This window comes from Lepisma saccharinum, chromosome 27 (genome assembly GCF_977018435.1).
Source record: "Lepisma saccharinum chromosome 27, izLepSacc3.1, whole genome shotgun sequence".
Taxonomy (NCBI): domain Eukaryota; kingdom Metazoa; phylum Arthropoda; class Insecta; order Zygentoma; family Lepismatidae; genus Lepisma; species Lepisma saccharinum.
The window spans coordinates 38,089,070-38,105,347 of NC_139255.1; the positions used below are offsets into that span (position 1 = coordinate 38,089,070).

Genomic DNA, 16,278 nt, shown 5'->3' on the forward strand with positions numbered 1-16,278 from the left:
ATTACTCTTCTTAATATATATTAATGATTTGCCAATAAATTTAAATTCAGCAAAAACGACTCTTTATGCAGATGATACAAGTGTAGCCATCACTGGTGGTAAGGAACAAACCCTTAACTCTAATATCAAACATGTAACAATCAAACTCAGCAAATGGTTCTCTGACAATAATTTAGTATTAAACAGCAGCAAAACTGTGGCTGTCAATTTCCATCACACAAGGAATAAAATGATAAATGAACCAAATGTTACATTAGGTAAAATGACAGTAAATCACGCTAAAACAGTCAAATTCCTGGGAGTATGGATTCATGAAAGCTTAAAATGGGACCCACACATAGATCACCTCTCCGCAAAACTAGGTAAAATTATATTTGGTATTAATACACTGAAAACAATATCAAACTTAGAAACATTGAAAATACTATATTACACCATGTTTCAATCTTTATTAACATACGGTATAATCTTCTGGGGAAATTCCACTAATAGTAATAACTTTTGTGCTGCAAAAGAAAATTGTCAGAATAATAGCAGGAGCTAAGAGAAATACACCCTGCAGAAGACTGTTTAAAAATTTAGGCATATTACCCTCACCATGCTTGTATATACTTCATCTGCTGATGTATGTAAAAACTGACTTAGATTCCTTCAAATGTAACAACTCCTCACATAAATATTATACAAGGAATGGCAGCAACCTCACAATACCATCACACAACACCACATTATTTGAGAAAGGACCTAAATACATGGCTGTTCAGTGTTTCAATAACCTTCCAAGTGACATAAAAATAATACAATCAGCTACCTCATATAAAAAGCATGTAAAAAAATACCTATTAGATCATTGTTTTTATTCTGTTAAAGAGTACCTCACAATAAATTGCAAATTGTCACATCCTAAATGAACTCCTAGGACATGTATATGTATGTATTGATTTTATCTTTTATATGTATGTAAATTTAATGTAAACCTTGCAACTAACAGCAAGAACAAGGAGAATCGATTATAATGTAATCAATGTTTTTTTTTAAATGTTATGTATAATATCTTCATACTTGTACCTATTTGAAAATAATTATTAACGGTAATGTGCTGACATGTTCCATGCCATGTGTGGAAAACAACCACTGTACAATGGTCAAAGGAATGAAATAAATCATATCATATCATATCATCACTCATCCTCATCGTCGCGATTAGCCAAAAGTGGAAGAAAAGTGATGCTAAATTTCAAAATTCAACTCAACTCAACAACGTTTTATTGGACTTACAGCTTTACATGTTGCTGTTTATGCCCAGCATACATTTTTAGTACAACAAGATACATTTTTGATATAAATTTTACACACAAAGTTCAAAAACGCTCTTAAATACATTTTTTATATATAAAACTACATTCACTCATTCATTAACAAAAATAGATTACAATTTTATATCAGCTTTTCTCAAAAAAGCAAGACAATAAAAGGGAAAAGGAATATTAATTTTTGATAATGCTTTGTATAAAGTCTTTCGTTTCTCTGAGTGAATTGGACTTTCCAAAATAATATGGTGAGTAGGGCTAGGATATTTATGTCCTAAAAATTATCAAAATATGCAAAATAAAATATGCACTTATGACTTAAAATTTTATAAAATATGCACTATAATTTGAAAAATATGCCCTTATAACTGGACTGTTCCAAACATCAGTATCTAAATGCTGAGATATTTTCACATATGTACTATTTTTTGTTCACTTTATGGGCCCTGAGTTGCAATGCACAATAAATACTTTCTCTAAATTTTCAAATAAAAATTAACAAGATTTTGCTACAGTCAACAAAAAAAACTCTCGAGTAAACATGGGAGTAAGAACGAATCCACTTCGAAAATGACTGTATATTTCTTGAAAATGCAGCAAAAATATGCTGAATAGGACCGAAAATCCATCAAAATATGCTATATCACGCAAAGATGGTCAAATATGCCAAAATATGCCCTTAAAAAGCACATTCATTTAATTAGTTTCTTCATAATATGAATTTCTATATACGGTATGCGCCAAAATATACAGTACTGAAACTCGCGCATCTCAAACACGTGGTTGCGTTTGTCGACGGGGCATAGCTCCAGCTGCACGTGTTCGCAGTAGTGAAAAGGAACTTGTGTTGTGCAGTTGTTGTTGGAAATGGGTCTCTCGACGGAGGAAAAAGTATTCATAGTTGAGCATTATTTCCGCTCATACGGAAGCGGTCGTGAAGGTGGACCGAGTTTGAAAAAGGGGACTGGTCCATATGCAACCCAAATGACAATCGTCCACTCCACATGCCCTAACCTAACCTTAGGTTTCCTGACAGTTATGCAACCCAAAAGGCACGATTGTTATTTGGGTTGCATATAGACCAGTCACTATATTGTAACATGTCTTATACTTTTGTTCATCTTTTCATTTCAGTACTGTATATTTTGGCGCATACTGTATTTAGGGAACACATCACCCATACCAAAAAAAAATATGCTGTCTTGAAAATCCTAACCCTAATGATGAGCATCACCTCGCAAATCACGACAGTCACAATTTGGAGATTTTAAAATGTGTATTGTTAACAAATGATGTTTTCGCATGACCGCTTCTTAGTCTATTTATTAAAACAATTGCATTTCTTGATCCTTTACAATTGTAAAACCAAGGTTTTTTTCCTAGTGATTTGTGATTTGATTTGCTTTATTTTACTTCGCTTTTTGTGCCACTTTTGGCTAATTTGCGAAGATGGGGATGAGTGATGACATGATGAAATTGATGAATGGACAGTCACAAATATCCATGGCCAGGCCAGGATTCGAACCCGCGTTTTTTTTCCTAGTGTGATCAACATACAGTAAGGTCGATAGCTTTCACCAACCCTTTCTAATGAATTATTACACCATAATTTCCATTCTTCAAAAAATTTCATCTTAACTCTCGGCAAAAGATCTGTGTAATGCAATGGTAACTAGAATGTTTCATTCATCTGAGCAGCTTGTTTTGAATATCTGTCTGCTGGTTCATTTCCGTAAATAGTCATGTGTGATTTTACCCACACATAATGAACTGTTTGTCCATTGCTAATTAAACTATTAGTTGCACGTATACAATTGATGACATATAGTGATATTTTAGTTAAATGTTTATAATTAGATTGTAATGCATGTAAAACACTTTGCAAATCAACTAGAATTAGAAATTTCTGTAAACTTTCCGTATCTGAAAACGGATTTCTTAAAATGTACAGGAGAAATTACTTACAGAATGAAGTTTCTTTATACTTGTGGAAGTTCGGGGAAGTGTTTTCTCGTATCTTTCATTGAATTTTGCCGGTAAATCATGTATTTTTCGATATAAATGTGTGACCGATGCACGAAAGCTGTTGCATCCATGTCTTTCCGGCCGGATGTTGCCTGTGTGTGATGACGTAATCCCGGTCAGTGTTTCCAAACACGTATTTTTGTAACTGAAGAAGGTACGTTTCCGCAAATGGTTCGTGGGGCTATGCGTCAATGGTTTGTGGGGCTACGTAGGTATTTTTGGGTGGAGTGGGGTGGAAACACTGCATGCCGACTACGGTAGTGAAACTGTGACCGCCATTTAGCGTGTTACCGAAGGGAAAAAGAAACGAACAAAACTTACTTCATACGTCGAAAGTATAGATTATTTCCGTGAAAAAAGCGAATTGCCACCTTCAGCAATGTTTCTCAATCCAGAATACGTATGTAGAAATATAGAAAGTGACATAAATAGCGAGTTTCAGGCGTTTTCCGGATACGGAAAGTTTACCGAAATTTCTGTTCAGGAACTGTACCAATATAAATCAAAGCTTGATACACCGCATATATTTCAGCTGTAAATATAGATGCCTCCACTGGTAATCTAAACATTTTTTATATATTTCTTTGAGTATCAAAAATGCAAATCAAAATCAACTACAATCTCCTGGTAGCCGAAAATCTACAGGTTAGTCCACAACAGGCTTGTGAAGTTACACAATTGCGTCATATACTAGAATTGACGTCATACCATAATCCTCGCATGTTACATGTCCAACGACTGAATTATACAGAGGTGTAACAAAGTGCAATAACATATATAAAAGGCATTGCACTGTTCTCCGAAATAAGTTCAACATTACGTCTGTGTTTCTCACAAGTGCTGGCGTATGCAAGCGGAGCTGATGGGGCTACAACTACTCCCAAAATATTGTGAAAATCAAATCAAATGAAAGTAGTAAAGAATTCGTGGGAAAATCTGGATGATAAATGCAAACTTCGCTTAGAATGACCCCCGATTGACATTTTTGTATTCGAACAAGTTTTAAATCGTAGATGAAAAATAGCTAATTACAAAATTTCGAATAGTGTATTCACTCTTATAATTCCATCCCGATGCGGAAAAAAAATCCTGCGTAAGCTAGTGCCCACAAGTAGAAAAGTGAAACTCTATATTGTCTTGGCCCCTCCAAATGAACGAATGAAAGCGCCATATCCCCTTGCATTACTGGGTGACAACGTTGCAGAACCAACTTAACGCTGGTCTGAGTTTTGGCTTCCATTGCCAGAGCCACGAAGCAATGAACAGGCAAAAGTCGTACCCATTCGTATTTCCTCGTTTTCGAGTCGACGTTTTTGCAAATATCCACCGCCCACGGCCCTCTCTGCGCCTTCATTCACACACAAAATCGTGTGGGCGGGTCCCCCATTCATGACATTCCGCGAACCCGCTGCTGGGAGATGCCCGCGCCATCTGTGAGCGAAACCTGGAAGCACGATCGATTTCCGATGACGGCGCCGAGCGACGCGGCGTTTGTAACATTCGAAACGTAAACTCGACGGAGAAGCAGGAGTAGGTCACTGGAACTGAGGATGGCAGCTGCGGTCGTTGACACCGGAACACGCGTGGAGGACCCGGAGCCGAATTCCGGGCTCGTAAGGTCACCGGAGCTCAGTGGCGGATTAACGCCCATCTTTTGTAGTGGGGGAACGAACCGTCTTTTTCAGCTGCTGCCCATTAGGTTTATTGCTCATTTTAGAACCTGTGTCCAAGGGCTATCATATCATGGGACCACTGCCCTTTACTCCTATGTTTATTGAACACAAATTGTTGGTTTTGTACTCCTAGAAGGAACCGTAACTGCTCATTTATAATTGTAAGGTGGGTAATTACATCTTTAGACATCTAAAGGAGTGTATTGCCTTTTTAGGCGTTTTTGGAGCCTCGGCTTGTCTGGTTGGTAGGGCGTTGATCTAAGGTCGGATTTTTTCCGGCTTAGTTCCCGCATAAATCGGCTCTGGGGCTCATCCTGTCCCAAATAAATGGGTACCTGAGGTCAACCTTGGAGGGTAAGGAATTTGCTAAAACCACTCCTTCAAACTCTCCTATGATAAATAATTGATTGATTTAGTTTATTTTACTTCGCGTTTTGTGCCTCTTGGCTAATTTGCGAAGATGAGGATGAGTAATGAAATGATGAAATTGATGAATGGACATTCACAAACAACCAAGCCCGAGCGGGATTCGAACCCGGGACCCTTGGCGTCGCAGCGCGATGTGCTAAGCACTCGGCCACAGGGTCCGGCTATGATAAATAAGAAGACAAGTCCTAATGTTCATATTTTTGATGGGGAATGATTAATTTGTGTTCCATGTCGAGTGGCAATTCATCTAAATACTTTAATTCCTGTTGGTACTGCAATAATTATTCTGGCTGCCCCACCCCCCTGCCCCCTTAGTGTGTTGATAACATCACTTCTAAAATGGCCGAGATCGCAGAATGTCTGGGGCCCTACCCCCCAACCCCTCCCTATATATGCCTTATGGCATGGTGCAAACTGGACGGGAAACTTTACCTCACCTTACCTATATTAATTGATAACGGGGATGACCACCTAATTTTAGCCAGCAAGGGAAGGATATTTACTCTTGTTTTGTGTGTTGGGAATATTGTTTTAAGTCCACTTCGTACACAGATAGGCTAATCGGGACTGGAATGCGAATCACCTTGCAATATGCCTCCAAAGGCTATCGAACCCGGGACTTCTTTATTACAAGCCGACGACGTTACAACTCCTGTTTTCGTTGAGTGTTGTTAGTGTTGAACGTCTCTGCTGGAAGGGATGATTGCCAGGTGATCTATATCAAAATAAGGGACAAAATACAATCACAAGTTGGAAATAAGGGAGAAAATCGTAATGGATATACAATAAGGGGGAAACCCCTGAAGGTATCCTAACCTCCACCCGCATACATTCGAGGGTATGCGCATGTCCCAGTGCCCCTGTGATAAACTAGGACGGCAGTTCCTCGTTTTGCGGTTCCCCCGTTATTGTTAGGCTCCATTACCTTATTTGAAATTTGCATTTTACATAAATCTGGAAATAAAAATTTGACAATTACAATAATATTTAATAACATAAATATAATTTAGTATAATTACATTGGTATCAGTACAGTACAATGTTAATACATCTATACCCTTCATTTTTACATTAACCTTCCCTGGAATATGTTTAAAATATCATATAAGTATTGTGTGTATGTATGCATTGTTTAACATATACCGGATTTCGGGATCCGAAATCTATAGTTTTGAGCTCACGCGCCCTGGATATACAGCCTTTTACTCTGAAAAATTGCACACGCTTAGAATTCATAGCGGTTTTTCGAAATGGGAGGAATTTTCTAAAACGACTTCGTTCACGCAGGCGCAGTAGAACCTTAAACCAAGCTTTTATTTACTCAGGACTAGGGCCGCAAGTCAAGTTCGGTTTTACGGGTCGCCAGAACAACCGCGAGAGGGATTAACCGCGAAAGTGAAATTTTCGCGGTTAGGCCTAATTCGTTTTCCGGTTGTTCCTTTCGCCCTTATTCCTTCACGGTTATTCCGTTCGCGTTTAATCTTTCGCTCAGTCTTAATCTTTTAGTCAGTTTTGCTCTAGTTCCTTTCGCGGTTATTCCACCCCTCCGTTTTTAGTCTTAATGCTAAGCCTTGTCTACAAAGAGAAAATCAAATTTCCTTGCTCCCTCAGTTTTGACACCCAATCGCCGTTGCTGGTTGGTCACAATGTTTAAAAAATATGATAAGTAAGATTTTTCAGATTCCTATGCATTCCTTATAGAGAGGAAAATACACAACTTCAAGCTAGGGCTAATCAAATGGGAGCTGCTTCTTCTTCTTCTTATGGCTCATACCGCGTTTGCAGTTTCTAGCCAAAGTTGCTGAGTTCAGGTTCTGTTGTTAATATCTATGTTCCAAACTGTTGTTGAATATCGTTCACTTTCTTCGAAACACTAATGTCTTCCTGTTCTTATGGTATAACAGTTTTGTGAGGTTATTAATTTAAATTGTAGTGTGAATAATCATAGTTGTTTAAATAGTAAACCTATGTTTTCTAGCGAAACTATAAAGAGTCCAAATAACTGCAGTGCGAGGTTCAGATATTAGTGTAGATAAGGATATCGGAAATGGTATCTGTGCATGTTGTAAGTTTTTATATAGAGAGTCTCGGTATTGTTGTCTTAAGGGACATTCAAAAAAATAAATGATTAAGTGTTTGATTAGCTTCTCTGCATTGGCAGGAAGTTGATGGCACATTATTTAAACGAGCCAAATGTTGATTTACTTATACATGACCTGTTCGCATTCTTAATATAAAAACAATCCCTGCCCGAGGTAGATTCATGTTTTGGTACCAAGGTCTATGATTTCTGATGATTTCGGACTTGAGCATGCCACTTATAGGATGTGGTATTTTGTAGCTCTATTTTGCACCACGTCTCCCACTGTTGACACATGAAATCTTCAACGTGTACACTTTCTATTCGTGTGTTTTTCTACGCAATCGGAAGTTTGGTATTCCCAAGAGAACAGGTAAAATAATTCTCCCATAAGCGTAATGCTAAGCTTTGTTCTCCTACGACCATCCGGTGCACAGACCTCGGAGAAAAGTCGGTGGGGGAGGAGTAGTTCAAGGTCCTCGCGTCTGGCTGGACAGAGACTGTTCCGCCTGACGTTAAATGGAGAACTTAGTGATGTAGTAGATATGAGCAATGTGTTTTATGGATTGAGTTATTACGTTATAATTGCCATTTTTTTCCCCTGTCCCTTTCCAGATTGGGGACCAGATCCTGGAGGTGAACGGTCAGCCCTTCCCGGACGTGACCCACGACGAAGCAGTGAACCTTCTCAAGTACCACAAGCGGATGACTCTCCTGGTGAGGGACGTGGGGAAAGTGCCTCATTCCTGCACCGCCTACGATGATTTGGACTGGGACTCTACCACTGGTGCAAGGAGCCCTGGGTGAGTGGCCGAGAAAGGGGAGAACGTCTGAACCTTTACCCGCATACATTCAGGAGTATGCGCTTAGGGCCCATGTACCTTTAAAATAAACCAGGGCGTCAGATCCGTGGAATTCCTGTTCCCTCTTTTCCCATTTCCTCCTCCTTTATTGATACTTTCAATTATGCATGTATGAGGCGTTAAAGCCAGATCTGGTTAACGTCTCGTGGATATGGTGGACCAGAATTGTCCTGGAGTTCCAGGAACAAGCTTAGTTTACAGATAAGGTCTTATATGCTAGTAACTAAATCTCTAGCCTTCTTAAACCTGAAGGTTTATGGCTGCAGCAACAGAAGCCTTCCATCTGTTCTTATCCTGGGCAAGATTAATCCAATCTTTACCATCCTTACTGATTTCCTTCAGGTCCATCTCAACGTTGTCCCTCCATCTGCGTCTTGGCCTTCCTACAGGTCTCTTAACATCGATTATCCCAACAAGAATCCTGTAAACTCTTCTCTCCTCTCCCATTCGTGCCACATGGCCTGTCCACCAAAATCTTCTTGATGTAATTATTCTAATAATATCTGGACAGGAATACAAATTGTGCAGTTCTAAAGTATGTAACCATCTCCAATCACCTGACTCCTCATCCCATTTAGATCCAAATATTTTCTTAAGGATTTTATTTTCAAATGTGCTTAATTTATGTTCCTCTTTTAATGTAAGGGACAAAGTTTTACATCCATATAACACTACAGGCAAAATTACTGTTTTGCATATTTTTATTTCTTAGATATTATATGCAAAGATAAAAGTTTATGAAAAGAAAGTAACACTCATTTCCTGAATTAAGCCTGCTTTTCATTTCCTCTTTAATATAATTTTAATTTGTTAGTATTACTCCTAAGTACTTGAATTTGGAAACTGGTTCAAACGAGTTATCAATAATTAGATTTTGATTATTACCTAACACTTGATTTCAGCCTGTAAGCATATATTTAGTTTTCTCTTTGATAACTTCCAAATCTCTCTCTTTAGCTGCTTTTAAAAATATTTTAGCATTATTCTTAATTGTATTTACATCATCTGCATATGCTAATACTAAGTCATACCATTTTAGTCCTTCATTAGTTTCTTTTACTTTCCTAACAACACATTCTAAGGTAAAATTAAAGAGCAATGGAGTTAGTGCAGCTCCCTGTCTTAACCCATCATGAATTGTAAATTTGTCAGACATATTAATACCCACACGAATTTTACTTTGACTCATTATTGCTTACTTTTATCATATTTACAAGCAAATTCGACTAATGTCTAACATAATTTCTCGCTTCAAACTGAATCGTATGCTTTTTCTAAAATCAAATAATATCCGATGGAAATTTTGATTATATTCCCTTTTTTTCTCAAGTGTCTGTTTGATGTGAGAAAGTTTATCTATATTTGCTCTGTTACGTCTAAATCCACATTGATAATCATTTATAATTTCATGCTAGTAATTGATTGAAAATAGTGACATCTGCATGTTAGTAATAGAACTAAGGTTGCGGTGTGTTAGGACAGGGGGAGAGAAAATGTGTTTCTTGAAAGTTATTAAATTAATTAGAATCTCTAAAATATTAAATAGTACTAAAATAAGGTTAATGCGAAAACAGAAGAAAATTATATCATTAAATAGAGTATAACATCTATCTACAGGGTGGCTCAATAAGTCACTTAACACCCCCAGTACAAGGCCACTGCAGCATGGGACGTGAAAATGGCGATGACCAATCGGTATCAGGCCAAGGGGGAACCACATTGACGTCACCCGCATGGTCGGCAGCCATCTTGATGTCCGCCATCTTGAATTCAACTTCAGAAATTTAAATGGGAAGGGGGTCGTGCGACATATCAAAATGGGCTAGAATTTCACCAGGAAAACAACTGTGACATTTGTTTTCACCTAACTTTAATTGTTGCAGAGTTAACAATACCACAAGGTTATAACACATGCTCAATATGACGTCCCTCTTGCGCAACACACACGTGTAATCGTCTCTCCCATGACCTTACCACATTCTGAAGAACCTCAGGAGTTATTGCAGTAAAGGCATCCACAATGCCTGTGCGCAAGTGGGCCAGATCAGGTGTCCCCAGAGGTAAAAGTCCAATGGTGTCAGGTCAGGTGAGCGTGCAGGCCATTCCACAGTCCCTCGGCGACCAATCCAGTGGTGAGGGAATTGTTGATCCAGGTACTGACGGACTATCATCCCATAGTGCGGTGGAGCACCATCTTGCTGGAACCATTCAGGATAGCTCCAATCCTCGGACAGTAAGGATGGTAAAATCTGCTCCCGTAGCAGAAGCAAGTAGCCCTCTGCATTTAAGTTGCCCTCAATGAAAAATGGACCAACAAGTCGGGAACCCCCAAGTACCACACCACACCATTAGCTTCCCGCCTCCCGTCACCTTGCTGGGATCTTTCCAATGTGGATTTTCGGGTGACCAGTACCGCAGATTTTGCTTATTCACCTCTCCCGACACATAAAAATTAGCCTCATCACTGAACAGAATCTTGCTACTGACGGCAGGGTCACGTTGCAGTTGTGCTATAGCCCACTCACAAAACTGCAAACGCCTGTCTGGATCGTCCTCACTAAGGTGCTGCTGCAGCTGTCTGTATCTTATACGGATGCCAGTGGTGGTCACGTACAATCCTTTGAATTGAACCCCTGCTGACACCGCTTTCCAGAGCCAGTCTCCGTGTGCTACGGGTTGGGGACTTTGCAAATGATGCCAACACCGCTACAGCAGTACCCTCATCCGTGGATGTTTTCGGACGTCCATATCGCGGCTTGTCATCCACAGATCCAGTATCTTGGAACTTTGCCAGCAACTAACTGACGGCCACATGTGACACCGGTTGTCTTGCAGGATTGCGGTTATTGAAGTCTGCGGCAATGTCACGCGTACTTCTCTCCCCTGACATCAATATGATGGCAATCCGTTCCTCACGTGTTAGTAGCATTTTCGTTCAGATCAGTGAAAAAGGAAATATGCTACTCTTGACACGATCAATTCACATCATCACTCTTTTAAACTTTTATGTAAAGACAAAACACAATCGTAATTCCCATGCCAACCAATATTAGAAGATATGTACATACCGGTAAGTCAATATCCGGACATTTTCAGTAATTGGTCTAACAATAAATACCACATAATCACATACTAACGATTATTCGAACAATAAACATTTAAGCAAAAAGGAAAGGACGTGTCACTCTCCCTTGCGGAAATCGCCCTTAAATTTAAAGTTAGGTGAAAACAAATGTCACAGTTGTTTTCCTGGTGAAATTCTAGCCCATTTTGATATGTCGCACGACCCCCTTCCCATTTAAATTTCTGAAGTTGAATTCAAGATGGCGGACATCAAGATGGCGGACATCAAGATGGCTGCCGACCATGCGGGTGACGTCAATGTGGTTCCCCCTTGGCCTGATACCGATTGGACATCGCCATTTTCACGTCCCATGCTGCAGTGGCCTTGTACTGGGGGTGTTAAGTGACTTATTGAGCCACCCTGTATATATATAAAAATGGATGTATGTGTGTGTGTGTTTGTTCCGTCATAACTCTCGAACGCCTGGAGCGATTTCAACCAAACTTTGTACACTTGCAATCTGGAAAGAAATACTGTGGGGGTAAGACACCCCTGGCACCCTTAGGGTTGCAGGTGGGAAGGGGTGGCATGTAAAAATAGTCGAAATCGAACGATATTAGTGTGAAATCCATAGTTTTCGGTGTCGCTAAGATGAATAGTAACACTCCCAATGCCATTCAACTCCAAGTTCATCACCTATCGTGATGGAGGGCATGAGGGGGTGAAAAATAAAATGTCAGAAACGACATAGATTAGCGTCGAATCCATAGTTTTCGGAGTCGCTAAACTATTTTTTGACATTCACGATGACCAAACTTGGTACACACATGACTTACAATCTGGAAAGAAATACTGTGGGGGTAAGACACGCCTGGCACCCTTAGGGATGGGGGGTGGGAAGGGGTGACATGTAAAAATAATCTAAAACGACCGGTATTATTGTGGAATCCATAGTTTTCTAGGTCGCTAAGAAGAATAGTGACACTTCAATGCCGTTCAACTCCAAGTTCATTTTACACTATAGTTAGAATTCATTGTTTTCCTGTGTAATAGAAGATTGGGATAAATAATACCCGGGCGATTAGTGTTGCTCACGGGACGGGACATGTTCCGTCTCGTCTCGTGTCTCGTCTCGAAAACGAGGCGAGACACGAGACGGGACAAGCCTTTTGAAATTCGAGACGGGACGAGACGGAATGCTTTTCTCGTCTCGTTTTCGAGACGAGACACGAGACGGGACGGGACGGCTTTTGAAAAGTCTCGTCTCGTCTCGAATGTCTCGAAAAAATAAAAGCAAAATTTTTAATCAGTTGCAAATACTTGTTTGCTTGGAATAAAGTATTTCAATTAGAAACGTTGATAAGCGTGTATTAAGTCAAAATAAGAAGACTATTCTAGAGAGAGGCATGAATGAATACCTAAACTTATTTCCTATACTCTTTCGAAACACAGCGTTACTCCCCATTTAAAAAAAAAAAAATATATTCCAGGTTAATAACGTTATGTTACGATAGTACTCCAGGTGCTAATACAATTCTGAATAACATCAAGTAAAAGCGCAGGTAGAGAAGGTGGAAGTAGGGGCCAAAAGATCGTGGAATGTCTGCGTCCGAGGTTTATCTTGTAAAAATAGTCTCAGCTCTATAGGTTGGAAAGATAAACGGACCGACGGATATGGTTTATTTTTATTATTTAATTTTTACATCAAAGGGTGTACAGAAGTGATTGTTATTAGGAAGTAGGAAAAGCATTGTAGGAAACATGGCAGTACAAATTCATAAGGAGTTGTTGGGAAAGTTATTAAGGAGTCCAAGATATAAGCAAGACTAAGAGAAGGAGATAATTAGGGACAAATAATCTTGCATTATCCCACTCCGAACAGCTGAGAGCTAAGAGGAGGAGAAAATACGGGAAATATGGAAAGAAGTAATTTGGTGATTTTAGTGTTTACAGGGAACCACGACAAGATTTTACCACATGATTATTTGCACGGGTTGCGAAATTATTAGAATGTTATGGAAATTTCGGATATGTCTTTGTTGAGAAAATTCTTGTTGTTTCCCTCAGGCATTCTGCAGGTGGTTGGATTCGATTTTTTTACGTCCGTTTGAAGATTATTTCCAATGTTTTTTTTTTTATTTCTTTATTTCTTATTTAAGGAGAATACTATTCCTTAGATTGTAATCAGTGACGTGCACTGAGGAGTAGCTAGTCTAGCAGAGATAGATCAATCAATCTCACATTTCGAATTATATTCAAATCACAATATTTATTGTCTTGTTAAAGCCACCACAGCTCATATGCAACTCCTTTTCCACGCACTTCTCGTCCATCGGTGTTCTCCGCGGGGAAAGCAGGCTGGATACCCTAGCTCGCTCTTCTTCAGCCAGGCCAGTTTCCAGGTAGAAACGGCCGGCCCAAGGAAAAGGAAGATTTCTACCTCTACTTCCCTTGCCCCCCGCTGCAATGGTTGAAAGCCCAGGCTTTCAGGTCCCCCAGTCTATCTCCTATAGGACAGATAGGGGATTGGTTTCTCATAATTTTTTTATAAATCCTCTAAAGAACACAGGGTAAAATTTTCTGCAGTACTTATGTTCTCTGTATTTACACAACCTTTTACACGTTGTACAATATATGTGTATGTATAATATGGGATGTAGTTTTATTATTTATAAAATGGGAACGTGTTATGTGCAGACAATAATGTTATGCTTTCTTTCTTTTTTTCTTTTTCAAATATGGAATATATAATGATTAAATTACAAATATGTGCTCAGGCTCTCTCTGACTCTCGTTTTAGTAGTGTTTTATTTAAATATACTAATATATTGGCCTGTAACAGTCATAAATACGGATGTATTTATTTGAGCAAGAGAACGCGTGTTCATATTGTTGTTGGTTTGGTTTATTTTACTTCGCTTTTCTGCCACATTTGGTTATCGCGAAAATGAGGATTGAGTGATGATATGATGAAATTGGTGAAGGGACCTCATTGAACAATCCAGGCCAGGATTCGAACCCGTGATGAGTGCGCATTCTTGTCCTATGTGTTGCAGTGAATAATGAAATAATTTGGAATGAAAAATGTACCTCAGAACTCAAAAAGTCAAATGAATATCATTGAAGAAAGTACAAAAAAGTGTGTTGTGTTTTGTTTCCTGTCACCAAATCAAACAAGCGCGGGTGAGTGGTTATCACAACGCGCTACGACACCAGGCGTTCCGGGTTCGAACCCCGACCCGGGCATGGGCATTCCCTGTGCACGTCCCTTCATCAGTTTCATCGTATCATCTTCACAATTAACCAAATGTGACAAAAAAACGACGCTAAGTAACAAAAATGAAATCAAATCATTGATTGATTGCTCAAATTGGTTTATTTTACTTCGCTTTTCCGCCACCGTTGGTACAACCAAATAGATGAAGGAACACACACAAAGAACACAAATGGCCAATCCGAGATTCGAACCCAGGATCTCTGGCTTAGAGTCAAATCAAATAGTTTTTTTCATTTTCGAATGTGGGTGGGGGTTACGTGTACTTTTTTCTAGTACTCATTCATAATTTTGCAATATTTTCCTGTTATTGACATTCTTCTTTTTTGAAGGAATACTGGCCCTAAAGTGAGGAGGGGTGTGACTCACACCAACCCCCCCGCCCCTTGAGCACGCCACTGACTGCTACCCCAAGTGTCGACGTCACCGCACGTCACTGATTGTAATAACGAAATATTGAGGCTAATATAGAATAGATTTCAAATAAAGTAAGTGCACTAAGTTCTGTATAATCGTCGTAGAAAGAAACTTTGTTCTATAAGGGGATTCCCCGATGGTACAGTGGTAGCATCGTTGCCTTGTAATCAAGGGGTCCCGGGTTCGATACCCGGTGAAGGCACATTGTGATTTGAACCCCACTTTAAACTGTGGGTACAGTCCCGATTAGCCTTTCTGTAAATCAGATGAAGGAATGTTGTAGCTGTTCTTTTTATTCTGTAAATTTAGCCTTCAAGTTTATGAGCAAAATACATGTAGTATCTCCTGTCTACATTTTCACTCGTTATTAAACACATTTCACTAAGTAGTTTTATCGAAGTTCAGAGGGAAGCTGACAGCAATGTCAGGGTGGTGGGAGCTTGTTTACGACCAGGGTGTATTCCGAGACTATTTTTCGCTGTTCCCCACTGACAAAGGTTTCGCTTTGAACAATGGATACCGTTGCTTCAGGGGGCAAACACCAAACATAGGGCGAGGTTGACCTGCAGTAGCGGGAACGTGCCATAAATCCAGGCCTAAAGTAGGAATGAAAGTTGATGCAAGGGAGGAGCAATAAAAATTCTGTAATTTGGTTTGCTTGCTGACAGGAAGTTTTGCAGGAAAAACTGAAAAGGAAAACGGCAGACTTTGAATGAAAAAGGGACAGTGAACACAAGTTCTTTGTATTATTCGCCGAAACACAAGCTTCCATTTCGAAGGTGAGGCTATCAGCAGCGAAGTTATTAGAGGGTTGGAAGCAGTGACGACGCCAGAGGGGGCAGGGGGACGCCCCATGACAGACACTTCGCCCCCCCCCGGGCCCCGCAACTGAAGTTAATTAAATATCGAATAATAAGAGAGTTCATTTATAAGAGTATGACGATTTTCACCTTTTCAAAGTGGTGTATTCTGCATGATAAAACTTTCCTGCTTATAATACCAACTTGATTAACATATATTAATTTGCTTCGTCCAAGATTCGAGCACCGACCTGGGCATAGGTGATTTCTCATTCATTTATGTCCTGTAATAGACAAGATTAACCTAAGTTTTAACCAGTCTTAAGAACTGGAAAAAAATGTT

The 16,278-nt window shown here is 39.5% G+C and overlaps 1 protein-coding gene across 6 annotated transcripts in view; it reads left to right on the plus strand.

Moving 5' to 3' along the window:
* The window catches only part of dysc (whirlin protein dyschronic), an 817,084-nt gene that overhangs the window by 539,101 nt on the left and 261,705 nt on the right, over nt 1-16,278 (plus strand). For all 6 annotated transcript variants that reach the window (XM_083113360.1, XM_083113363.1, XM_083113365.1 and 3 more), the window contains one exon: nt 8,133-8,320. In XM_083113360.1, the coding sequence (XP_082969486.1) occupies nt 8,133-8,320 (188 nt within the window). The remainder of the gene's footprint in view (nt 1-8,132; nt 8,321-16,278) is intronic.